The sequence below is a fragment of the Oncorhynchus clarkii genome, chromosome 3 (assembly GCF_045791955.1).
Source record: "Oncorhynchus clarkii lewisi isolate Uvic-CL-2024 chromosome 3, UVic_Ocla_1.0, whole genome shotgun sequence".
NCBI lineage: Eukaryota > Metazoa > Chordata > Actinopteri > Salmoniformes > Salmonidae > Oncorhynchus > Oncorhynchus clarkii.
Window position 1 is genome coordinate 21,276,945 of NC_092149.1, and position 27,695 is coordinate 21,304,639.

The following is a 27,695-nucleotide window of genomic DNA, read 5'->3' on the forward strand; positions in this document are numbered from 1 at the left end:
TGACTCATCAGACCAAACAGGGGATTAGCTGGTAATGATCTGGCTAATGGTTTTGAAATTGTAATTATCTGCCCTGTGCTGCTACGCTTGGGTCGGGTCTGGGTGGTAGAGACAGAGAGGAGAGAGAGAGGGGAGTGGGGGATGGGGTGGGAGAGAGAGGGAGGGAGAGAGAGAGAGAGAGAGAGAGAGAGAGGGAGAGGGAGAGAGAGAGAGAGAGACAGAGAGACAGAGAGAGAGAGAGAGAGAGAGAGAGACAGAGAGACAGAGACAGAGAGAGAGAGAGAGACAGAGAGACAGAGAGACAGAGAGAGAGAGAGAGAGAGAGAGAGAGAGACAGAGAGACAGAGAGAGAGAGAGAGAGACAGAGAGACAGAGAGAGAGAAAGAGAAGGGGCGGAACAGAAAAATAATGTGGCACATTTGAAGCAGACAAATAAATACCCATTACAATCACTGCTACTTTGCACTTATACTCTCAGGTGTCTCTCCGTCTGTCATCTCTAGTGGGGAGTTTATTTGTCCAATCAAGAGCATTTACAGTCTAAGAGCATCATGTAATTTAGGAGAGGATCATGGGTAAAGATATTGCACTGGCTGGGTAAAAAGTGTATTCGTGGTGCAAACATGGACATGTCCTAATCGGAGATTACAGTATCTGATGAAATCATCTGAAACCACATTCTCTTTAAGCAACAATGTCTTATGCTTATCCTAAAAACAGAACTCAACTGCTCCTTTAGGCCTACACCAAATCAAGTCATCTGCTTTAGCTAAGCCTGACTGAATATTGTCAGAATGTTCATGTTCAGAACAAGATGTTTGTGACAAAACGGAAAAGGATTTCATAACAGCTAGTCAACCATAGTGTCCTGTCACTGTGAGTATCTACTGCCACCTACAGAACACCTTGCAGAACAGTGTACCAGCAGAGAGACTCAGGCTCATGGTTGCACTGCCACCTTATGGATTACTATGGCCATGCTTTTAATATTAGCCAACTACCATTCCACTAATAAAAAAGTATGCACAGCGAAAATATTGGCTACACTTCTTACCCAAAATGAAGTCTATTAACTATATACTAAAATGTATTAACTATATAAAACCTGACAAAAGGCACAGCAAGCTTGCATGTGTGTGTGTGTGTGTGTGTGTGTGTGTGTGTGTGTGTGTGTGTGTGTGTGTGTGTGTGTGTGTGTGTGTGTGTGTGTGTGTGAGAAACTGGTTTCGGTTGGCCTGGCCGAGTCTGTCTGTTACCCATCCCATGTCCGTCCTTCCTGAACTCCTGCTGTTTCCAGGTGTTGCTCTCGTCAGCACAAGCTTCCCTCCATTACTGCCCAACTGGCCATTCAGCAGCTCTCTCACGCATCTACCGAATGTGTGTGTGTAAGTCTGTGTGTGTGTGTGTGTGTGTGTGTGTGTGTGTGTGTGTGTGTGTGTGTGTGTGTGTGTGTGTGTGTGTTTGGAGCTTTGAGCACAACACACCGTGGTCAGCTGTGAATGATTGTATCAGGCTGTTAAGTGATGGGGGCAGCTCACACATTGTTGAAGATGATCAAACACAGGCCTGTTTCCCAGATTAACTTTCTCATGGTTACCACAATACATTTTTTCATCTGAGATTGATTGTTATGCATGTTGTTGAATTTCTGACGCACATCAAACCTGTAACCCACTGCGCTTTTATTTTGAAGTCACGTGTCAAGAAGAAACTATTCCCATCTAGGAATCCTCTTAGTGAGATTTGACTAATCAGATTATGTAGGGACATAGAACTATCCCTGCACTGACGCTGGTTGGTCATATAAATACATTCAAACCGTCTTTTTATATTGTTTTGCAGTAGGCCATTGTACGTACAAGGCTCATGTGATACATGGGATAGTCACATTTCTGAATTGTGACAAAATAACTGTAGTCCTATGGAAATTATTAACATATTGGAATGTTAAATCATTCCAACGAAGATTCAGAAGAGGACGAGGAGGGAGATGGAGGAAGAGCGAAATATGTTTCTAATGTGACCATTTTTTTCTCTGGTTTCATACCAGGTAGGCTACGTGTACTAAGTTATAATTTAGCATTTCCAAATACTCACATTTATATTGCCAAAAATATACCCTATAAAAACATAAATATGAGTGCCATTTTACCTTTATTTACATCGTCTTCGGAATTGTTCAGAGCGCTTTGTACTGTATCAGAGCGACTGTTGAGATTTATCCTTACACTAGATGGCGGTCTAGGTATTTTGGATACAGTTTTACTTTAAGTGGTTTGACAATTTCGTCATCATATTGCGACACCATCTGCAGCTACCGAGGGAATGTAGTTTTTAACAGTGACAACGCCAAATAGGTGTTGTTTACATAGGCAAATATTTTTTAAAGAACAATGTTTTGGAAGTGTCATTTGGTTCGGTCGAGATCTAGGTCACCGGTTATTTCATACGTCTGATATTATGGACATATTTGGGCGTTTTGTTGTGAATTTACTCTTCCGGGGTGCTAGCCAGTCAGCTAGATAGTTAGCTAAATTACTCAACTAGTGTCACTTCAGGGAAATGTGTTTCTTGTGACACAACGGAAACATCATTTCACAGTGGTTCACACCTCCAAGAGTTGGTCCTTTATTGTCGTGTTAATCGAAGACCCGTCTTATACAGGATTCCTCCGGAATTTGGCCTGCTTTCGAAGAGTCGCGATGCTGAACGTCCCATCCCAGTCGTTCCCTGCAGCCAGCTCTCAGCAGCGTGTTGCTCCAGCCGGTCAGTCCGGCAGGAACAAGGTACTGTACCGGTAGTTGACGACATGATTGTTGTGTGAGAGTCATGCCTATATATCATACATAATGTTGATGTTCCATCAATGGATTAGACTATTGTGGTCCTACCATGTGAACGTTCTGTAGTCCAATTTTATATTGAGTTAGAAGACCCTGTATGCAAAGTCAACCTTAAATTGATTGTCATCATGCCACACCCTTTGACACCACTTTACTGAACTGTAAGGCTGTGTTATCATGATACCACCTTTTCTGACTGTGAGGGCTGTTCTTCCATGTTGTTTCAGGTAGCATTGAAGCCTGGCCACAGTCTGATGGACTGGATCAGTGTGGCTAAGAGTGGCCGGGACCTGACAGGGCTGAGAGGCAGACTTATAGACGTCACGGAGGAGGAGCTGCAAAAACACAACACACGTGATGACTGCTGGACCTGCATACGAGGTTACACAAGTTAGCCCTATACTGTACACACACACACAATACTGGTCATGGTGTTTTTCAGGTTTTTGTTTCAGCCCAGTACTAACACACTAGATTTAACTAGTCAAGGGCTCAATGCCTTTCCAGGGCTAGAGTTGGAGAAACTGTGGTATTACTTAAATTGTTCAGGGAAATAAATGAGAAAAGTACACATACACACAGTAGCCGCATACTATCTGTACACAATTCTTTTCTCCACCTTCCGTAGTCCTAATTGAGTGATTCCCCACGATACTCAGTCAAAACAAATGACATGATTTTGGGGATTATCATTAAACGTAATCCATAGAATAGTCCTTTCAGGGAAAGATTGTATTTGATATTTGTATCTAAAAGCATAATTGAGAAATAGTTAATCATATTTATTACATTTTGCCTTGCCCAGGCCTCCTTTAATAGCCAATAATGTTTAACCTGTCAATGCTGCAATACAAAGCAAAAAATGTTTTATATGAGGCTTTACCACTTGCTCTGTAATATGAGTAGTATTTTGATTTCACAAAAAAATGTCTTACATTAATTTATGAATATTTAATCACACAACATGAATATAGAAAATATGTTTAAAAAATGCAATATGTTGTTGAACATTATATACTCTACGGGCTTATCAAAGTTCCAGACTGGGATCTCTGCAAGTTTTAAAGTTATGGCCCCTTTTTTAAAATTGGCATAGTTCAGCAATGTAACCAATCACAGCCCTCCTTCTACTTGTATCATTGCACATTCTGCAATTCACTATTTTGAATCAATCTTCACATTCACTCTTTTGTTAATGCTTACAAATTGGGTCATAACTCTTAAAGTAGCAGAGATCCCACTCTGGAACTTTGCTAAGCCTGTAGAGTATATTATGTTCAAACATATATTAAAACATTTGCCAATTTCAATATCATGTTTATATGTTTATATTTTTCAATATTCATAAGTTAATGTAAAGAAAAAGTTATTGAAATAAAAATACTACTAATTTTACAGAGAAGGCAGTATACCTTCATATGACATCAATTTTTGCTTTGTAGCACCTACAGAAGTAACATTATGGAGTCTTAAAGGAAGCCTAAGTTAGGACAAAATGTCATAATATGCCAACTTTAATAAATAATTTCTCAATTATGGTTTTAAATACAAATGTCAAATATATGTCAACAATTCTTCCTCCAAATAACTATTACAGTGTGTTTTCTTACGTTACAGCCTTATTCTAGAATGGATTACATAGTTTTTTTCCCCCCTCATCAATCTACACACAATACCCTATAATGACAAAGTGAAAATAGGTTTGTAGAAATGTTTGCAAATTTATAAAAAATAACAAAAAACAGATCTTATTTCCGTAAGTATTCAGACCCTTTCCTATGAGTCTCAAAATTGAGCTCGGGTGCATCCTGTTACCATTGATCATCCTTGAGATGTTTCTACAACTTGATTAGAGTCCACCTGTGGTAAATTCAATTGATTGGACATGATTTGGAAAGGCACCTGTCTATATAAGGTCCCACTGTTGACAGTGCATGTCAGAACAAAAACTAAGCCATGATGTCGAAAGGAATTGTCTGTGGAGCTCCGAGACAGGATTGTGTCGAGGCACAGATCTGAGGAATGGTACCAAAAACAATCTGCAGCATTGAAGTTCCCCAAGAGCACAGTGGCCTCCATCATTCTTAAATAGAAGAAGTATGGAACCACCAAGACTCTTCCTACAGCTGACCGTCCGGCCAAACTAAGCAATCGGAGGAGAAGGGCCTTGGTCAGGGAGATGACAAGAACCTGATGGTCACTCTGAGGAAAACTGGCACCATCCCTATGGTGGTGGCAGCACATTGCTGTGGGATGTTTTTCAGCAGCAGGGACTGGGAGACTAGTCAGGATCGAGGGAAAGATGAAATGAGCAAAAAGAGATCCTTGATGAAAACCTGCTCCAGAGCGCTCAGGACTTCAGACTGCGGCGAAGGTTGACCTTCCAACAGGACAAAGACCCTAAGCACACAGCCAAGACAATGCAGACGTGGCTTCGGGACAAGTCTCTGAGTGGCCCAGCCAGAGCCCGGACTTGAACCCGATCGAACATCTCTGGAAAGACCTGAAAATAGCTGTGCATCGTTGCTCCACATCCAACCTGACAGACAGAGCTTGAGAAACTCCCCAAATACAGGTGTGCCAAGCTTGTAGTGTCATACCCAAGAAGACTTGAGGCTGTAATCGCTGCCAAAGGTGCTACAACAAAGTACTGAGTAAAGGGTCTGAATACTAATGTAAATGTTATATTTCAGTTTTTTATTTGTAATACATTTGCAAATATTTCAACAAACCTGTTTTTGTAATTATCTGGTAATGTGTGTAGATTGATGAGGGAAAAAAACATTTAATCCATTTTAGAATAAGTAAGCTGTAACATACCAAAATGTGGAAAAAGTCAAGGGGTCTGAATACTTTCCGAAGGCACTGTATATGGATTACATAGAGTGAAAATCCACAAAATCATGCAATTTTTTTTGTCTGGGTTTCGTGAGGAATCACTTTCGTAAGGAATCTAACACATTTCATCCTCTCGTTTCCACATGTGCGTCATTGAGATTAAAGGCACTCATTGGTAGTCATGGAGTGGGTTGATTTGTCCAAGGACATTGAGTAATACAGCTTAATTGCATTTGCTATGAAGGAAGATTATGCAGGCTTTAGTGTCTAGGACTCTGTCCACTTCTTCTTATTCAGAGCAGAACAGGGGTGCCCTCCCTCCATTTGTGTGCCTCTCTTTCTCTCTTCCCTCCCTTATACCTCTCTCTTACCCAAACTCATACACTCACATATGCTTGGCACACAGGAAGAAAATATGGAAATACACAACCGTATGCTGATAACATTATCATCATGTCTCATTATTATTCATGTTTTCAGATTTGTTGATCGCACTCATCAGCACTCCCATAGGGATGTGTGATGAAGGCATTAGCTAACCAATTTAATATCAGTAGGCTATAAGACAGTTATTGGCGATTGTATACACAAATGAAGGTTCCCTGTGGTGTACATACCTTCTCCTCTCATACACAATGTTTCCCTGCGACCCTTTCTAGCTACAGCGTGGCCATGTCTTTGTGTTGGGAGGATAATGCTGTGTTTGTTGGGATAATGTCTCCGTTGGGGATGATAATGTTGTATTTGGTGGGATAATTACTCTTTGTTGAGAGGATAATGTTGTGTTTGTTGGGATAATGTCTCCGTCGGGGATGATAATGTTGTATTTGGTGGGATAATTACTTTTTGTTGAGAGGATAATGTTGTGTTTGTTGGGATAATGTTGTGTTTGTTGGGATAATGTCTTTGAGTAGGGTATGTGTCTTTGTTGTGAGAAGGCTTTCTATGGAAAGAATTGGAGGCTGGGCACAGCCTTCAACTCCCCCTCAACACCATACGTTACAATGTGTATAGTTCAATCATAGTTTAATCGTTCCTAACCATTTATTTGAATGTATTGGCTGAATTCACTGTTATATTTGTCGTTGTGTGTGGGCCCACATACATGTAGACTGACTGTACACTGAGTATACAAAACATTAAGAACACCTGCTCTTTCCATGACATTGACTGACCAGGTGACAGCTATGATCCCTTATGGATGTCACTTGTAAAACCACTTCAATCGGTGTAGATAAAGGGGAGACAGGTTAAAGAAGGATTTTTAAGCCTTGAGACAATTGAGACATGGATTGTCTTTGTGCCATTGAGGTTGAATGGAAAAGACACAAAATGTAAGTGCCTTTGAACGGGTTATGGTAGTAGGTGCCAGGCGCACCGGTTTGTGCCAAGAACTGCAACGCTGCTGGATTTTTCACGCTCAACAGTTTCCGTGTGTATCAAGAATGGTCCACCACCCAAAGAACATCCAGCCAACTTGACACAACTGTGGGTAGCATTGGAGTCAACATGGGCCAGCTTCCCTGTGGAACGCTTTCGACACCTTGTAGAGTCCATGCCCCGACAAATTGAGGCTGTTCTGAGGGCAAAATGTTGCAACTCAATTTAAGGAAGGTGTTCCTAATTTTTGGTATACTCCGTGTATAAGACTGGACATTAGTTTCTGTCAGCAGAGGGCGCTAACTTGTCACACCTCTTACATTATTACATCTTATACTTCAGTTAGGCTTTTGGGTGAAGACTTTTGGGAGCAACCATCCCTCCAATGCTGGTCATTTCTTACACGAGTTAGCCCTATATATATATATATATTTGCCCTTTGTGAGTATTTAGTGAATAAATACTGTTATTTCCTGTGTGTGTCTCAGGCATGGTTTATAATGTGAGCCCCTACATGGATTTCCACCCTGGAGGAGAAGAGGAACTGATGAAGGCAGCTGGGATAGACGGAACAGACCTTTTTGACCAGGTCAGCTCTCATTGGACTCTCCCGAGTTAAAGGACTACCTTGAAAGTTCACATGTTAAAACACACAAGTTCAAAACATAAACGCACATAATGTGTGTTATGATGTCGTGCGTGTCTAAGCTCTCTTGCTCACTTTCTCCATGTCTGCCTTTGTCCCTGAATCTGTGGCCATATGAGCAGGTCCACCGGTGGGTGAACTATGAGTCCATGTTAAAGGAGTGTCTGGTAGGGAGGATGGCTGTGAAGGCCAGCACTGCTCTCAAAGGTACAGTAACACACAATCCCTCAGTCTCAGGACTTTAATGCACTGTAGTCTCTCTTTCATGCAGGATGTTTTTTGACCCTTTCTAATTTGTCTCCACAGCTCAGTCTGTGATAAAGGACAGCATCACTCATTTAAATGGTAATGAACAAAATAACAATAAGAATAGTGCAGAAAACCCCCCACGAATGTTCTGTACTGTCTGGTGTTTGTGTGTGGGTGTTCTATATCCTGTGTGGCTGAAATCAGAGTCCTTACTCTGGTCTCTCTCTCTCCTCAGGTCTAGCCCCCCCTCCTCCGCCCACCTCCATGCTCCCTCCTGCTTTCCTCACCCCTCCCTCACCCTCCTCATCACTGCAACCCTCAGCCGCCCCGCCACCAACCCAACCCAAAGACGCCCGGCCCAGGTACACTCACAAAACAACAAGAACAACTGTTATGATATTGAGAATGGTGATAGATAGATGTGAGAAGGTAATGAACATACTGTATCTGTACATGTTTATTTTTTTTTAGGTATGACTGGTTTCAAACTGATGTCACAGTCAATATTGTGGTTTACACCAAACGGAAGGTAAACATCCGTCTTTGCAATTTTAAAATGCCAAGATTTGAGTGAAATGTGAGCCAGAATGGGCAGTAGTTGTTCTTTAACCCCCCCCCTCTTTTCTCTCTCTTTCCCTCTTCTCCCTTATTTTCTCTCCTCTCTCAGCTCCCCAGCTCTGGCTGTACCATAGTTGACCTGCAAGCTGGTGTTCTACGGGTGGAAGTTCTTCTGGGGAAAATGTCCTACATACTGCGTCAACGTAAGTCGCAGCTTCCTTTGACTGTCCACTATGACAGGGAGCTGTTTTCTGACATGACTTGTCGTAGCCGCCTCTTTCAATCTCCTTTCTTTTATCCATCTATTACAGCCATACTCTCTCTCTTTCTCCCTAACCATCCTGTACTAGGGGTGTGAACGTTTAAACCAAATTGGCATCGTTAACTGAAAAACTATGTTTATTATTATAGATTTTTCTTATTTCCTCCCATAAAATGTCAATCACAGTGCAGTTATCACACCTAGCACTAACAGCTCCCGATCATCATCATAAAGGGAACATACCTAACGCATAAATGCTGTAACGTTAGAAGGTGGAGATATGCATCTTTCAAATGATTTGCCGCGGATATAAAGCGCTCTGAACTTCATCGTCGTTAACAGCTGGGAAAATGACAGGGATGTGACAGCAGCAAAGTCCTGTTTGGCAATACTTTGAGAAGTTAAATGAGAAGGTGATGAAACGCAAACTTTGCGAGGTGCAATTGAGCAACAGTGGCAGTACAGGTGCAATGCTTAACCGTCTGAAAGGGAGGCACCTTAAAACCTCTTGAGACTAGGGGGCAGTATTTAGATTTTTGGATGAAAACCATGCCCAAATGAAACTGCCTATTTCTCAGGTCCAGAAGCTAGAATATGCATATATATTGCAGATTAGGATAGAAAACACTCTAAAGTTTCCAAAACTGTCAAAATATTGTCTGTGAGTACAACAGAACTTATATTGCTGGTGAAAACCTGAGGAAAATCCAGCCAGGAAGTGCTGTTATTCTGAAATCTCTCTGTTCCATTGCATGACTACCCTCCATTTAAAGGGATATCAACCAGATTCCTTTCACTGTGGCTTCCACATGGTGTGAACAGTCTTTAGACATAGTTTCAGGCTTTTATTCTGAAAAATGAGCGAGAATGATCACATCGTGTCAGTGGATAGCTGTGTGTCCCCAGAGTTTTGCATGCGCGAGCAGCTTGGAGCAGAACTTTTCTCTCTCTCTCCTATTAAAAAAGCTAGTAATTTTAATTTGGCGCTCTGCAATTCAGCGGATGTTGACGAAAAGGATCCCGCTAAAGGGATCGGTGCGCCAATTAACACCCGAACCGTTGCTGGCAGCAGCAGCGCAGGCCCCAAACAACAGTCATTAGACAGGCTCTTCAGTCTTCACACGAAATAAGTGCGATAAGGGACGGAGTGAGAATATCACAGCGCTGATTACAGAAATGATTGAAGTTGATATGCAGCCATTATATTCTAAAAATAAAGAAGTATTTTTATACAATATATCCCGATTATTCCATATATAATATCTGTGTGGAGAAAAATTGTGTTTAGAAATGAAGGACCATGACAAGAGAACCTGCTGATGAAAAGCAGAAAGTTTCACTGGAATTTTGTCAATATTATAATTGCAAAACAAAATTAAGGCCACCAAAAGTAGAGAAGGCATGATGAGGAATAAAATTCCAGATAGAAGTGAGTCTTCTTAGGAATTGTTTTATCCAATTGATCTTAAAATTATTATTTAAAGTAGTAAAGTCCAGAAAATTCAGTCCACCATTCTCATAAGTGTTCATTACAACAGTTTTCCTAATGTAATGGGTACGGTTTCTCCAAAGAAAATTGAAAAGCATCTGGTCTATCTCCTTGCTTTTTTTACTGTCAAGATATAAAGATGGAGCGCCATATGTTAGTCTAGAGATACCTTAAGCCTTTGTTATTAGGACTCTACCTTTTAAAGAGTCCCTCTGTAGCCATTGATTTAGCTTCTTCTGGGTATTTTTAATAAGAGGGTTAACATTTAGTAAGCCTCTAGACTTCTGATCCTTTGTAATGGTTATGCCTAAATATGTAAGTTCTTCGTTTACTGGAATACCATAATATGAAGGTGTCACACAATCTTTGACAGCTATGAGTTCACATTTATTAATGTTAAGATATAGACCAGACGCTTTGGAAACGGATTGTATCACATTGATCGATATGGGAATTTGGTTAGCGTCTTTCAGAAAAAGTGTAGGATCATCAGCCAGCTGGCTTATAATAATTTCTTTACCAGCTATGGAAATACCTGGTACAGGACTATTATTTAAAGAATTTGCAAGAAGTTGGGGGATTAATAAAAACAGGTACGGAGAGATAGGACAACTTTGCCTAATTCCTCTCTTTAACTCAAATCTAGGTGAGGTGCCATATTTCAATTTGATAGAGCTGTTACCATTTGCATAGAGAGTCTTAATAGCCTTACAGAAAAAATCCCCAAAGCCAAGTCTCTCAAGGGAGTGGAAGATGAACTGATGCTCTGTGTCAAATGCTTTATAAAAATCTAAAAATAATATGAAGCTATCCTCGGTTATTAGGTCTGAGTAGTCAAGTGTGTCTAATACTAGTCTGACATTGTTAGAAATATGTCTGTTCCTCATGAAGCCAGACTGTGTTTCATCAATGATTGCATCCAGGACTTGTTTAATTATTTTTGCAAGTAGTAAGGCTAATATCTTATAGTCATTATTAAGAAGACAAATTGGACGCCAGTTATCGATGAGCAGCACTTATTTTTTAGGCTTTAGGTATCAGTGTTATTAACCCCTGACTCATTGTAGGAGGGAGAACATTGTTTTTAATACTCTCTAAAAAGACTTCAAATAGGAAGGGAGCTACTTCTTCAGAAAATAATTTGTAAAATTCTAATGTAATTCCATCAACACCTGGTGATTTATTTTTCTTTAGATGTTTGATAGACTCTATCTCTTCAACTTTGATGGGTTCATCACACTGTTTAGTTTCTATATCACTGATATAGTGAACATTATTCAGTGAGTTAAAAAACATATCTGTGGATTCCTGACAGTACGTAGAGCTATACAATTTTCTGTCAAAATTGCTACAGTATTTAGCGATACATGTTTGGTCATCTGTAATAACACCATCAATGTTTAATTTATGGATGGTGTTATTTTTAGAGTGACATTTCTCAAGTCTAAAGAAATAGGATGAATTCTGTTCTCTCTCCTCAATCAATTTTTTCCTAGATCTAATAAAGGCTCATTCTGCTTTTAATTTATATATTATCCAGTTTATTTTGTAACTCAATTAGTTCAATCTTCTCCTCCCCCGAGAGGTCAGCTGGGGACCTCTGAGAAAGGGAAGTTATCTTAATGATCACCTTTTCCTCCTCAGCTCTTCTGGTCTTAGCAAGATTACTACCATATTTTCTAAGGTATTTGGACACCTCAAATGTAAAGAGCTCCCAGTTCTTGCAATAAGATTTTTCTTCACAAGCCCTTTCCCAAAAGTGTGAGAGCAGATCTTTAACCTCAAATTTAACTATATCATTATTTAATAATGAGCTATTTAGCTTCCAGTAGGATGCTCTACCAAGGTTAGTATCAGGGGTAAATATTTTGATATCAATGTAAATGGCCCTATGGTCTGTGAGGGGAGTAGTACAAATATTTGTAGTAACACACTCACTATCAATACATTTGGATATAAGCCAAAAATCTATTTGGATTGTCTTGAACCTGTTTTGTTACTCCAAGTGAATGATCTGTCGGCCGGAAACCTCTCTCCATATATCAGTAACATCAAACTTTTCCATAAAAAGTATTAAATTCAAATTCTGGTTGGTTGGCCTACCTGGGGGCCATCAATCAGTTGAATTATCTATAGTAATGTTAAAGTCCCCTCCTATCAATAATAACGAATTCAGAAATTTAGATAACCAATGAAGTATATGTTTCTCTGTAGATTCAAGCAACTCATCATTCTCATGTTTGGTGTTGTACCCGTAGAAGTTTACAGTAATGAGCGTAATGTCATTGTAACTTAACATTCTCATGTTTTGTGTTGTACCCGTAGAAGTTTACAGTAATGAGCGTAATGTCATTGTAACTTAACATTCTCATGTTTTGTGTTGTACCCGTAGAAGTTTACAGTAATGAGCATAATGTCATTGTAACTTATCATTCTCATGTTTGGTGTTGTACCCGTAGAAGTTTACAGTAATGAGTGTAATGTCATTGTAACTTATCATTCTCATGTTTGGTGTTGTACCAGTAGAAGTTTACAGTAATGAGTGTAATGTCATTCATTGTAACTGATCATTCTCATGTTTGGTGTTGTACCCGTAGAAGTTTACAGTAATGAGCGTAATGTCATTGTAACTGATCACAAGACAAATAAAGTGGCCAAAGGGGTCACAGTGTAGAATATTACCACCAAAGGTATTTTTCATTGTAGTGACCCCAGCGGAGCGTTCAGATCCATGGGAAAGCCAAATATCGTTGCCCCACTGTGACCTCCAGAAGTTGGCATCAGCCGAAATTGAGTGACTCTTGAAAAAAGCAAAAATCTGTTCGAAATTGTTTAGAAAATAAAAAAAATAAGGCCTTGCGCTTCACATTGTTTGGTAACCCCCTAGCATTAAGAGAAACTATAGACAAAGACAAACCAACAAAGATTATATAAAAGTATAAACTGTAGTAGGATGAGTCAAAGACGTAGGAGCAGTGAATGTAAACGATAAGGAACCGAGCACCATTTAAGTAAATTTAAAGGGAAAATAGCTTATTCCATAAACATTGAGCTAGATGTTATCCGGCTTTGAAATTCAACTCAACTGAAAATTATGTTCAAGACCAAACCAAGGGTTCTTGTAGTAAGAGAGACTAAAAACCCTCTTTAGTGTAATCAGGAACTATTCTGAGAAATAAAATACAAATTAATAATTTAAATTAAAGGTTACCTACTATTTTAAGTGCATATGAAAACTGATCATAAAATAATTGAATAAAAAATATTTTACATATTCATGTTCCTAAGACCTTTTTCACTTGGAAATAAGTATGAATAACTAAATAGAACAATAACCGTGTAAAGTCAGAGCAGACATGTGTGCCCTTTAAAACAGTATCTTAGTTACTGTATACATACAAAATAAATACAACTTTCAATCTTCTTCGTAAGTTACTAAACAAAATAGGACTTCCGGTCATACAAGAACAAACTAATACATTGAAGTACCTGAGTATTCCTTGAAAAATAGTCACCTGATGCTTGTTAGGTAAACAGCATAAGGAAAATGAGAATACCATGGCTGAAACCATCAACCTGTTCCTTGTGGTGAGATTTTAGGGAGGAATATGGATTTCTGAACCGTTGATGAAGCCTCGTCCTCTGACGAAGTAAGCAGCCTTTCCCTCATTTCGTGCTTTCTTGATCGTTGGCCACAACCTGTTATTTCTTTCCATGTCCTCTGGGCTGAGATGCTCGGCGAAACGCAGACCATGGCTCTGAAGGAAGGCGTTCTTCCTACCAGCTTTTCAGACAGCATCCCTGTAGATTCTGGCAGTGAAGAAGATGATAATACCCCTTGGTCTTGAATCGTTTTGCTGTTGCTTTTTGCCGAGGCGATGCACAACGTCGATGGTATCACCAACTTTGTTCTTCTCTGCCGGCAAAACTTCTTGGCAGATGCGGATAGCCTCTCCTCACACATCTTCATTCTCCACCTCTGGCAATCCGTATAGTCTCAGGTTCCATCTTCATTCTCCACCTCTGGCAAGCCATAGAGTCTCAGGTTCCATCTTCATTCTCCACCTCTGGCAAGCCGTAGAGTCTCAGGTTCCATCTTCATTCTCCACCTCTGGCAAGCCGTAGAGTCTCAGGTTCCATCTTCATTCTCCACCTCTGGCAAGCCATAGAGTCTCAGGTTCCATCTTGTGTATTGTTCCAGATCAGTGAGACGTCTATGGTAGACATTGTTATTCTTTTCCACCTTTTTTCAACTTTTGCCACTCTCGTTTTCACATCCTTGATTTCACCACATTCAAACTCCAGTCTTTTTCAAGCCTTGGTGTTCGCGCCTACCATTTTCTCAATGGCGTCAGATCTGGAGTTGATGAGTAAGGAGAGGGTAGCCACGATGTCAGGGTTCATGTTGGGTTTTTTGGAGCGTGGAGGTTTGCACGGAGTAACCGGTAAAGAGGGGAATTGGGGTGAAGTCATCGATGGTTTCGTTTATATTTTTTAGTTTATGGGTTGCCATGACTGCGTTAGTTTGAACTGCATTGCCCCCTAGCGGCCATACGCAGCACCATATCTGCGTTGTGAATAGTTTTACGTTTTTATTTTCTCTTATCGTTTAAACAATATATGTACTTTTTTTTTTACAGTTTTTGTTGTGACATTTGTCACAATGCTATCTATCCTGTACCCTAGTTAGGGCTGGCACAATTACCTTTACCCTTTAACGGATGAAGACCCCCTTAAATATATGTACCATTTTTATGACATTTTTTTGTTGTGGTGTTGACGAACAGCTGAAAGAAGATCGGACATTTGTGCGGTTGAGTCCATGTCTGGTGTAACATGGTCTATTAACAACATGATGAAACTTTGTTGCTCCTTGCTGAAGCAAGCAAGGTGTTGTAGCAAACAAGTCTTTGGTTGCCTAGGCAATGACCCCCCAGCACTACACAGCATGTGCAGTCAGGAGCGGAGAAGAGAAGGAGAAAATGTGTGTCAAAAAATGTTTTTTCTTATTGTTGTTTGCTATTCGAACGGTTGTTACTGTGACCATGGTCATTTTGACTGGCCAATTATCGTCATCCAGAATTCCATGACCATTACAGACCTAGTCCATTATCGGCTGTAATTATATTATTGAGTGCTTTCAGAGCTTATTTCTCCATCTGTGTTCCAGCCTGCCAGAGGACTTGACACAATTCGTTTCCAGTGTTTATCACTGGCTTATTAATGTTGGAGGGAAATATTGACTGTGTCAACCAGAGGAAATAAACACTGTGCCCAGTTCCACTAAACCCTCTATCGGTCTATATCTATCCCCCTCTGTCTATCTGTCTCTCTCTTACTCTCTCTCTTTCCTTCTCTATCTCTGTAAATGGGTGATGAATTTGATTTCTATACATTTCTGGTAAACAATTCACTAGGAGTCTCTCTTTTTCAGGTCTAGCCCAAGAAGTAGATGGAAGCGTTGCTGGTAAGGAGAACATTTATGGTCTGATGTATTTTCACAAGCTAAAGCTGACTAACTGTTAACGTTTACCAACCCCCTCCCTCGATCCCTCCCTCCCCATCTTTCTCCTTCTCTCCTCTTCCCCTCTCACTCACTCACTCACTCACTCACTCACTCACTCACTCACTCACTCACTATGCTGGTACAGTCCACACAGCGTGTGCTGTGGGGAAGATTCAGGTCAGCATGCGTAAAGCGGCCAAAGGAAAGTGGGAGGAGCTTGGTGAACCACTGGAATTCCATGATTCTCTTTTCAGGAAGAAAGATCGAGGTATGAATAGGGGCTCTTTTCCAATACGTCTTTCCTTGATTCCTCACAGCCTCACTCCTCACCTTCTTCTCAAAACGCTTTGGAGGAGTATGTAAGAGGGGAGGGACCTTGGACTTTCACCTCCAATGCGTTTTGAGGAGGCAAGGATAGAGGAAGTCAGGAAAGAGCCAGAATGCCATTTCAGACACATCCAAAGAGATGTTTATCCATTTGTCTTATCTTCTGAATTGATTTTATTACATTCCCCTATTAACCAAACTCACATGTTAGTTATTCACTCTCTCTCTCTCTCTCTGTAGCCATCTTCTACAGAGAGTGTATGTTAGTTTCTAAGACAGCAGTCACACACGACACCTGGGTGTTCCGGTTACAACTCCCTCTAGGGACGCTCATGCACGTGCCGGTTGGGAAACACATCTACCTCAAGTCCCTCATCCAAGGTAAGGCCTAGCCTTTAGATCCATGCTAATGCTAACGCTACATCTAGGCAAGCGCTAATCCCAAAGCAGCCCATGCAGTTCATTGCTCGGGCTTATGCTATGCTACATTTAATTTTTTTATTTAACCTTTATTTATACAGGTTTTTCTCATTGAGATAAAATCTATTTTTCAAGAGAGACCTGGTCCAACAGCAGCAGGGGGAACAACGTTTCAGACAAAACAACATTGAACTAAACGATAGACACATATACAGTACAACTATTACGTAAAGAAACACAAATGTCGCAACTAAAAACCAGCAGTTCTAAAGACAATTACACGCTTCTATGATATTTACATCGACCAAGTGTTTAAACTCCACCAACGTGACTAGATCATCAAATGGTTAAAATTTCAGGAGAGAATTTCAGGACCACAGAGCTGAGTAACTTAAACTATTTCTACCATGACCTGTTCTAATTCTTGGTACTGTTAAAAGCAAATGAGAATGGGACCGTAACTGATCTGATTTTTAAAAAAGAACAGAGATAAAATGGCATTTTACCCAATATGACCTTATAAATCAGTGTATACCAGTGTTTAAGCCTACGCAATGTGAATGACGACCAGCCAACCGCGCTGTAGAGATCACAATGATGTGTTAAATGTTTTTGATTATTAATGAACCTGAGGGCCGCATGCTATACTGAATCCGTTGCTCTCAGGGTAATGGTTGAGGCCTGTGTGTATATATAACATCACTAAAATCTAAAACCGCCAGTAATGTACATCGTACCAGCTCCTTCCTGGCCTCCAGAGAAAAACAAGCTTTGTGAAATGTGTCGACAGTTGACTAACACTATATCTGGGCTACCGCTAATCCCATAGCATCCCATGAAATTCATTGCTAATGTTAATGCTATATGTGTAGACAGTGAGGTGGTGAAGCCCTACACGCCAGTCGAGGAAACACTGGTACCAGCTACACTGGACTCCACACAGGGGACTGCAGCCACTGACATCTTCCTCATGATCAAAGTCTACCCAGATGGAGTGTTGACTCCACACCTAAACAACCTCAACATCGGTAAGTCTGAGGCCCCCAGTAAACCTCACTGTTACAGCTAAGTGGGTTGTTCAGATGTATTCGGTGTATGTGATAAATAACAACTGGTGTAGACTTTACATTGACATTCCGAACCATTTCCAAAGATGCAGAGTTGAATTATTATATATATATATATATATAGATATTGTTTTTAAATAGTAACGCTCAAAAGAGGAATCAAATAAAATACGCAAGAATGGAGATATATACAGGGAGTACCACATCAATGTGGAGATGTGTACAGGGAGTACCAGATCAATGTGGAGCTATATACAGGGAGTACCACATCAATGTGGAGCTATATACAGGGAGTACCAGATCAATGTGGAGCTATATACAGGGAGTACCACATCAATGTGGAGCTATATACAGGGAGTACCACATCAATGTGGAGCTATATACAGGGAGTACCACATCAATGTGGAGCTATATACAGGGAGTACCACATCAATGTGGAGTAATATACAGGGAGTACCAGATCAATGTGGAGCTATATACAGGGAGTACCACATCAATGTGGAGCTATATACAGGGAGTACCAGATCAATGTGGAGCTATATACAGGGAGTACCACATCAATGTGGAGCTATATACAGGGAGTACCACATCAATGTGGAGTAATATACAGGGAGTACCACATCAATGTGGAGCTATATACAGGGAGTACCACATCAATGTGGAGCTATATACAGGGAGTACCACATCAATGTGGAGCTATATACAGGGAGTACCACATCAATGTGGAGCTATATACAGAGAGTACCAGATCAATGTGGAGCTATATACAGAGAGTACCAGATCAATGTGGAGCTATATACAGAGAGTACCAGATCAATGTGGAGCTATATACAGAGAGTACCACATCAATGTGGAGATGTGTACAGGGAGTACCAGATCAATGTGGAGCTATATACAGGGAGTACCACATCAATGTGGAGCTATATACAGGGAGTACCACATCAATGTGGAGTAATATACAGGGAGTACCACATCAATGTGGAGCTATATACAGGGAGTACCACATCAATGTGGAGCTATATACAGGTAGTACCAGATCAATGTGGAGCTATATACAGGGAGTACCACATCAATGTGGAGCTATATACAGGGAGTACCACATCAATGTGGAGCTATATACAGGGAGTACCAGATCAATGTGGAGCTATATACAGAGAGTACCAGATCAATGTGGAGCTATATACAGAGAGTACCAGATCAATGTGGAGCTATATACAGAGAGTACCAGATCAATGTGGAGCTATATACAGGGAGTACCACATCAATGTGGAGCTATATACAGGGAGTACCACATCAATGTGGAGCTTTATACAGGGAGTACCACATCAATGTGGAGCTATATACAGGGAGTACCACATCAATGTGGAGCTATATACAGGGAGTACCACATCAATGTGGAGCTATATACAGAGAGTACCACATCAATGTGGAGCTATATACAGGGAGTACCACATCAATGTGGAGCTATATACAGGGAGTACCACATCAATGTGGAGCTATATACAGGGAGTACCACATCAATGTGGAGCTATATACAGGGAGTACCACATCAATGTGGAGCTATATACAGGGAGTACCACATCAATGTGGAGCTATATACAGAGAGTACCAGATCAATGTGGAGCTATATACAGGGAGTACCACATCAATGGGGCGGCAGGGTAGCCTAGTGGTTAGAGCGTTGGACTAGTAACCGGAAGGTTGTAAGCTCAAACCCCCGAGCTGACAAGGTACAAATGAGGTTGATATATACATGAAGGCAGAGTAAAGTGACTCGGCATTCGGATAGATAATAATAAAAGTAAAGTAAAGAAATCTAAGGTTGTTAGTGAGTAGGTTGTGTTTGTTTTTGTGTTTGTAAATGTACGTGTGTGTTCATATGTAAGTGGAATATTCATATGTAGAGGTCAAGTGTATTTGTTTTATAACGTTCTTCTACTTCAACCTTGCCATGTGTAGACGTAGGCAGTACACAAAATCAGTTATTTTTTCATTGCTTGCTTGTGAGATGTACAGCAGCATACGTCAGTCTGTAGGTGGTGTAGCCACCCTGTGGAATATTAATATCTCAGATAAGTGAGCAAGGTAGGCAACAACATGAAGGAAAAAAATAGCACGTCTCAAACCAGAGGGAAGGTTGTTTTTCTTCCAACCAGGATTGATTAGATTACCTTTTGTTTACCATAAACTGATTTCCATGTTTTTCTGCTGCGTACACAAGTAGACTAGGTGACAGAAGTTCTTGACTCCTGTGTGTCGATTCAAATAAAAAAAAACCTTTAACAACATTTATTCTTTAAAATGCAGTACACAAGCATTGATTGTGATTATGATCGGGTACTGCATTTACATGACCGTTAGTAATAACATGATTACGACTTTAACATTCACAGGGAGGACTATACTCTTACCATTGTGATTAGGGATATACTTATGATTAATAGTAGCACTTTGCAATTCCAGTCTCATTGTGTATTTTGAGTATTAAATGTCAGATGTTACAAGTAGTTAGGGCTAGCACAATTATCGACTATATTCGTGTAACCAACAATTATGGACAATTATCAACTTTTATATTCAAGTAGATAATAGCATTTTTACATGAAGCGGGTACATTTGGTAGTCGTTTTACGAGCACAATGGCACGGTCGGGAGGAGAAGCTTCATTTCCAAAAGATCCAAGCGGTCCAAACCATTCGTTTTTGAGATAGGGGTGTCACCAATGCTGTTGTATTTAGTAGGTAAGTCGTAGCTCATTTTCAAAGATACGGTACAAGTTCAAAACATTTTTCAACAAAAAAGACAAATATGACAATAACTGTAGTCATTTGCATGACAATTAATCGTTACCTAAAATTCTATAATCGTCACAGCCCTAGTTAGACCCTATCTTTTCTCCTCATCTCTCTCTCATCCTGTATCATTTTGTCACCTCACTTTCTCTTTTCTCTCTCCTCTCTCTCTCTCGCTCTTTTTCTCCCCTCTCTCCCCTCTCTCGCCCCTCTCTCTCTCCTCTCTTATTCATACATCAGCAGTAGCAGGCACTATTCAGATAAATCAATTACAGGGGGAGATTGCTCAGCCCCCAAACAGGATTGATGGTGTAATTAGTTTCTATTTAAAAACTCATAAACAGGTTGTTTTATCCCATCTATCATCTCGACCCCTCTTCCCAGAGTCCAGCCTTCTACATAGTCAGGGTGCCAGGATATAACCCTTCTTTCCTTTCCACCTCCAATGAATCAGATTCCCTGGCCTTTGTCTTGTCCTCTTAACAGTGGAATCACCTTCTTCCTGGAAAAGTAATTGTCCTACCAGTCGATCTGCACAGAAGTGGACAGGAAATATAGAGGCTTCTTTCTTTATCTTTCTGTGTAAACTATGCTCACTGACGGGGCTTCAGGCTATGTAATTGTCCTCATCTGGCCCCCATTACCTGAATATATGCTATGTTGAGTGATGTGTGTGGTTGCCTGGCGATGCTGGCCCAGCTGCAACATTGGGACAGATGGAGGATGTTTATTTCCCAGTCAGTCAGTTAAAGAAGGAAAACATTCTCCATTACAACGAAGACTAGCTGTACAGTACAAAGAGAAACGTCATGAAAGAGGAAATGGATAGCTGATGGTAGGAAATGTTCTGTTTACAAATCAGGATAGCTTGAATAATGAAGTCCTTTTTTTTAATGTATTATCTGTTTTTGCTTATTTTTGTGTTTGTGTGGTTTATCAGCTTAATGGGTTTCCTTCTCTCCTCTTCCCTGGTTGCCTAGGTGACCACCTGTCTGTCAGCAGCCCAGATGGTCCGTTCAGTCTCCGCCCCCTGCGCGAGGTCACTCACCTCTACCTGTTAGCAGCCGGCACGGGGTTCACGCCAATGACTCGGGTGATCCGATTGGCTCTCCAGGACCTGGGCTCACTCAGGTGAAATACACTGTCATCGATCCACCCAGAAACAACCCCTAGTATAGCCCCTTCCCCCTAAGCACTTCATGTAGATACAGTGGGGCAAAAAAGTATTTAGTCAGCCACCAATTGTGCAAGTTCTCCCACTTAAAAAGATGAGAGAGGCCTGTAATTTTCATCATAGGTACACTTCAACTATGACAAACAAAATTAGAAAAAAAAATCCAGAAAATCACACTGTAGGATTTTTAATGAATTTATTTGCAAATTATGGTGGAAAATAAGTATTTGGTCACCTACAAACAAGCAAGATTTCTGGCTCTCACAGACCTGTAACTTCTTCTTTAAGAGGCTCCTCTGTCCGCCACTCGTTACCTGTATTAATGGAACCTGTTTGAACTTGTTATCAGTATAAAAGACACCTGTCCACAAACTCACAGTCACACTCCAAACTCCACTCTGGCCAAGACCAAAGAGCTGTCAAAGGACACCAGAAACTAAATTGTAGACCTGCACCAGGCTGGGAAGACTGAATCTGCAATAGGTAAGCAGCTTGGTTTGAAGAAATCAACTTTGGGAGCAATTATTAGGAAATAGAAGACATACAAGACCACTGATAATCTCCCTCGATCTGGGGCTCCACGCAAGATCTCACCCCGTGGGGTCAAAATGATCACAAGAACGGTGAGCAAAAATCCCAGAACCACACGGGGGGACCTAGTGAATGACCTGCAGAGAGCTGGGACCAAAGTAACAAAGCCTACCATCAGTAACACACTACGCCGCCAGAAACTCAAATCCTGCAGTGCCAGACGTGTCCCCCTGCTTAAGCCAGTACATGTCCAGGCCCGTCTGAAGTTTGCTAGAGAGCATTTGGATGATCCAGAAGAAGATTGGGAGAATGTCATATGGTCAGATGAAACCAAAATATAACTTTTTGGTAAAAACTCAACTCGTCATGTTTGGAGGACAAAGAATGCTGAGTTGCATCCAAAGAACACCATACCTACTGTGAAGCATGGGGGTGGAAACATCATGCTTTGGGGCTTTTTTTCTGCAAAGGGACTAGGATGACTGATCCGTGTAAAGGAAAGAATGAATGGGGCCATGTATCGTGAGATTTTGAGTGAAAACCTATCCCATCAGCAAGGGCATTGAAGATGAAACGTGGCTGGGTCTTTCAGCATGACAATGATCCCAAACACACCGCCCGGGCAACGAAGGGGTGGCTTCGTAAGAAGCATTTCAAGGTCCTGGAGTGGCCTAGCCAGTCTCCAGATCTCAACCCCTTAGAAAATCTTTGGAGGGAGTTGAACGTCCGTGTTGCCCAGCAACAGCCCCAAAACATCACTGCTCTAGAGGAGATCTGCATGGAGGAATGGGCCAAAATACCAGCAACAGTGTGTGAAAACTTTGTGAAGACTTACAGCAAACGTTTGACCTCTGTCATTGCCAACAAAGGGTATATAACAAAGTATTGAAATAAACTTTTGTTATTGACCAAATACTTATTTTCCACCATCATTTGCAAATAAATGCATAAAAAATCCTACAATGTGATTTTCTGGATTTTTTTTCTCATTTTGTCTGTCATAGTTGAAGTGTGCCTATGATGAAAATTACATTTCATCTTTTTAAGTGGGAGAACTTGCACAATTGGTGGCTGACTAAATACTTTTTTGCCCCAATGTATGAAAGGCATGGAAAATATTCTGCCTATCAAATCAAATATATTGCTGTATTGTTAATCCCATTCTTTCAGATATGTTATGCAGAGTTTTTCTGCAATGCATTTTTCTGCATTGTTCTCTTTCTGAGGATGTGAATACATTGTAAAGGACATGGCTGTCATTGTTCTCTTTCTGAGGATGTGAATACATTGTAAAGGACATGGATGTCATTGTTCTCTTTATGAGGATGTGAATACATTGTAAAGGACATGGCTGTCATTGTTCTCTTTCTGAGGATGTGAATACATTGTAAAGGACATGGCTGTCATTGTTCTCTTTCTGAGGATGTGAATACATTGTAAAGGACATGGCTGTCGTTGTTCTCTTTCTGAGGATGTGAATACATTGTAAAGGACATGGCTGTCGTTGTTCTCTTTCTGAGGATGTGAATACATTGTAAAGGACATGGCTGTCATTGTTCTCTTTCTGAGGATGTGAATACATTGTAAAGGACATGGCTGTCATTGTTCTCTTTCTGAGGATGTGAATACATTGTAAAGGACATGGCTGTCATTGTTCTCTTTCTGAGGATGTGAATACATTGTAAAGGACATGGCTGTCATTGTTCTCTTTCTGAGGATGTGAATACATTGTAAAGGACATGGCTGTCATTGTTCTCTTTCTGAGGATGTGAATACATTGTAAAGGACATGGATGTCATTGTTCTCTTTCTGAGGATGTGAATACATTGTAAAGGACATGGCTGTCATTGTTCTCTTTCTGAGGATGTGAATACATTGTAAAGGACAAGGATGTCATTGTTCTCTTTATGAGGATGTGAATACATTGTAAAGGACATGGCTGTCATTGTTCTCTTTCTGAGGATGTGAATACATTGTAAAGGACAAGGATGTCATTGTTCTCTTTATGAGGATGTGAATACATTGTAAAGGACAAGGATGTCATTGTTCTCTTTATGAGGATGTGAATACATTGTAAAGGACATGGCTGTCATTGTTCTCTTTCTGAGGATGTGAATACATTGTAAAGGACATGGCTGTCATTGTTCTCTTTCTGAGGATGTGAATACATTGTAAAGGACATGGCTGTCATTGTTCTCTTTATGAGGATGTGAATACATTGTAAAGGACAAAGCTGTCATTGTTCTCTTTCTGAGGATGTGAATACATTGTAAAGGACATGGCTGTCATTGTTCTCTTTCTGAGGATGTGTATACATTGTAAAGGACATGGCTGTCATTGTTCTCTTTCTGAGGATGTGAATACATTGTAAAGGACAAGGATGTCATTGTTCTCTTTATGAGGATGTGAATACATTGTAAAGGACATGGCTGTCATTGTTCTCTTTCTGAGGATGTGAATACATTGTAAAGGACATGGATGTCATTGTTCTCTTTCTGAGGATGTGAATACATTGTAAAGGACATGGCTGTCATTGTTCTCTTTCTGAGGATGTGAATACATTGTAAAGGACAAGGATGTCATTGTTCTCTTTATGAGGATGTGAATACATTGTAAAGGACATGGCTGTCATTGTTCTCTTTCTGAGGATGTGAATACATTGTAAAGGACATGGCTGTCATTGTTCTCTTTCTGAGGATGTGAATACATTGTAAAGGACATGGATGTCATTGTTCTCTTTCTGAGGATGTGAATACATTGTAAAGGACATGGCTGTCATTGTTCTCTTTCTGAGGATGTGAATACATTGTAAAGGACATGGATGTCATTGTTCTCTTTCTGAGGATGTGAATACATTGTAAAGGACATGGCTGTCATTGTTCTCTTTCTGAGGATGTGAATACATTGTAAAGGACATGGATGTCATTGTTCTCTTTATGAGGATGTGAATACATTGTAAAGGACATGGCTGTCATTGTTCTCTTTCTGAGGATGTGAATACATTGTAAAGGACATGGATGTCATTGTTCTCTTTCTGAGGATGTGAATACATTGTAAAGGACATGGCTGTCATTGTTCTCTTTCTGAGGATGTGAATACATTGTAAAGGACACGGCTGTTCTGACGGCATTAGATCTGTGTGTGTTCTAGGAAAACCAAGCTGATGTTCTTCAACAGACAGGAAAGAGACATCCTGTGGCACTCTGAACTTGACGGCCTCGCAGCTGAAGATGAGAGGTGTGTGTGTGTTTTACTGTGTGTTCATATTGAGGGTGGTCATTATGAGGCTGGCTGCGTTAATGTCAGCAAGACGGACCCTCTGTGGTGAATCTGATCGTGTGTGTGTGTGTGTGTGTGTGTGTGTGTGTGTGTGTGTGTGTGTGTGTGTGTGTGTGTGTGTGTGTGTGTGTGTGTGTGTGTGTGTGTGTGTGTGTGTATGTGTGTTCTTGCTCGCTTCAGATGTCTATTATTGCATGTCTTCATGGTGTGTGAACACTCCCCATCATTACCATATTGACTAGATTCTCATGTGAACCATTACCTGTGAAGCAGCATTAACACATACATGTTACTGGATGTCGTCTTGCTGCTAGGCAGACAGAGAATGTTCACTCTCTTGATCTCTATGCTCACTCAGTGTATAGTGTAGGCAGAAGATATAGTATAGTGTATAGGCAGAAGATGCATTCGTTTGTTACATTCTATGGTTCCAGGTGGAGTATATTCTGTCAGAGCTGTGTGATGGGTTCTGTTCTGCTCTAATCTATGGTTCCAGGTTCCAGGTGGAGTATATTCTGTCAGAGCCGTGTGATGGGTGGGCAGGCAGGAAGGGGCGGGTTGAGGCCTCCATGCTGACTGACTTCCTGGTTAGGCCTGAGGGGTCAAAGGTCTTTGTGTGTGTGTGTGGCCCCTCAGCCTTCACTGAGCTGACTGTGGGGTGAGTGACACTCCACACCCCTCTACACACTCCAGTTAGGCATTTAGCCGGGCGGCAGGTAGCCTAGTGGTTAGAGTGTTGGACTAGTAACCGAAAGATTGCAAGATCGAGTCCCCGAGCTGACAAGGTAAAAATCTGTCATTCTGCCCCTGAACAAGGCAGTTAACCCACTGTTCCTAGGCCATCATTGAAAATAAGAATTTGTTCTTAACTGACTTGCCCAGTTAAATAAAAAAATAGAAAAACATTTCTAAATATAGAAGTATGTTTTTATGTTAATGTTAATTTAGTAGATTCAAGCTATTTCAGGCTATGTAGTGCAAGGAAGTTAACTTGTATAACATTGGATAACTTTACCCACATTTAGGCTTTGTCTGACTCCCCCTCTCACCTTCTCCTTGTTTCTCAACTTCCTCCTCTATCAATCTCCCTCCTCTCTTTCACAGGTTGGTGAGACAGCATTGTTTCAGTGAAGAGGAGATTCATGTTTTCGAGGGCTGAGTGTCAGTCTCAGAAATTACAGCCTGAGGTGCCAACGGGACATTGAGAGAACAACGTGCGTGTGTGTGAGAGAGAGAAGTGTGTGTGTTTGAGAGAAAGGAGACACAATTTATGAGAGAGTGTGGGAGAGAAGAGATGTTATTGGGCTGCCGGCCAATGTGTTTTTTGGAACAATGTCTTTCTATGCACTGTAGACTGAACTGATGGACCTGACTTCTGTGGTTAGCAGCTCTGTCTCTCTCTATTTGTGTGTGTCTCTGTCTTACTCTCTCTGGTGCTTTGAAACACGGATGGACAGTCATTCTCTCTGGACGCCAAGGACGTGACCGCTGGTGAATCACACACAAAGGGTGAATGGCCAATTACCCAGCAGCACTGAACCCTCAGGTCAACATCATCAGCTCACTGTCTGTCTATCTCTGTACCAGAACTCTTTGAACTGTCCTGTCCTTGGGCACTCCTCTGCTCTGACGAGAGAGAGAGCGAGAAAGAGAGGGGGGGTCTGGGGTTGTTTATGAGAGGTCACTACCATGTCTTACATACTGTATCTCAATCTATTGCACATTCCCACACATCCGCTACATTGTGATGTTATTTTTGCTGTCGCCCCCCCCCCCCCCCCAAAAAAAAAGCAGGACTTTGTTAGCGTTTAATTTTTAGTTCTGATCATTACATCTTCCTTTTGTTGAAGAAGTAATGAGAATTTCCAACCTGCTGTTGGCATATGAGACATCCTCCTTCAGAGAGTTATTATTATTCTGATAGTTGTTTTGGCTGTGCTGCTGCTATATCTGGTATGTTCTGCAGCCTGTGGTTCTGTTTGAGAGAGACTGATAGTTAAGCAGACCAGTCTTCAGTATCAGTACATTTACAGTCTCTCTTTCTCCCTCTCTATATCTCTCTCTTTTATCTCTCTTTCTCCCCCCTCTCTCTCTCACAGGTTGATGTTGTAGTACTCACAGTAGGTGATGAATACCAATGGGAATACATTACACAATACATAACACACCTACGTAAATGTATTCAATATAATAAAAATATCATTTTATTCATGTATTTAATTCATTAATACCTCAAGCCCACAGTGATCTATCTGATTAAGTGCTTGATGTTTGATGCAGTTAAATGGTTCTAAACTGCATCCGGGAACCCTGACCGTGCGTTTTTGACTCTTT

The 27,695-nt window shown here is 40.8% G+C and overlaps 1 protein-coding gene across 8 annotated transcripts; it reads left to right on the forward strand.

Moving 5' to 3' along the window:
* Positions 1–1,861: 1,861 nt before the first annotated feature.
* On the forward strand, positions 1,862–27,568 carry LOC139390768 (cytochrome b5 reductase 4). Of its 8 annotated transcripts, XR_011629538.1 has the most exons (18): positions 1,862–2,050; positions 2,665–2,786; positions 3,071–3,224; positions 7,550–7,650; positions 7,830–7,914; positions 8,014–8,052; positions 8,192–8,318; positions 8,428–8,485; positions 8,624–8,717; positions 15,700–15,732; positions 15,917–16,039; positions 16,339–16,479; positions 17,391–17,546; positions 21,358–21,508; positions 25,233–25,318; positions 25,788–26,019; positions 26,466–26,575; positions 26,819–27,136. XR_011629538.1 is itself a non-coding variant. In XM_071138142.1 (17 exons), exons 1-17 carry the CDS (start codon positions 1,945–1,947, stop codon positions 26,518–26,520), a joined length of 1,794 nt encoding a protein of 597 aa, XP_070994243.1. In that variant the 5' UTR covers positions 1,862–1,944; the 3' UTR covers positions 26,521–27,568. The 8 variants fall into 8 exon arrangements, 5 of the variants coding, with proteins under 5 accessions (XP_070994243.1, XP_070994234.1, XP_070994277.1 ...); XR_011629549.1 differs by lacking the exon at positions 25,788–26,019 and having other exon boundaries at positions 25,233–25,319; XM_071138142.1 differs by having other exon boundaries at positions 25,233–25,319; positions 25,858–26,019; positions 26,466–27,568.
* The last annotated feature ends 127 nt before the right edge of the window (positions 27,569–27,695 follow it).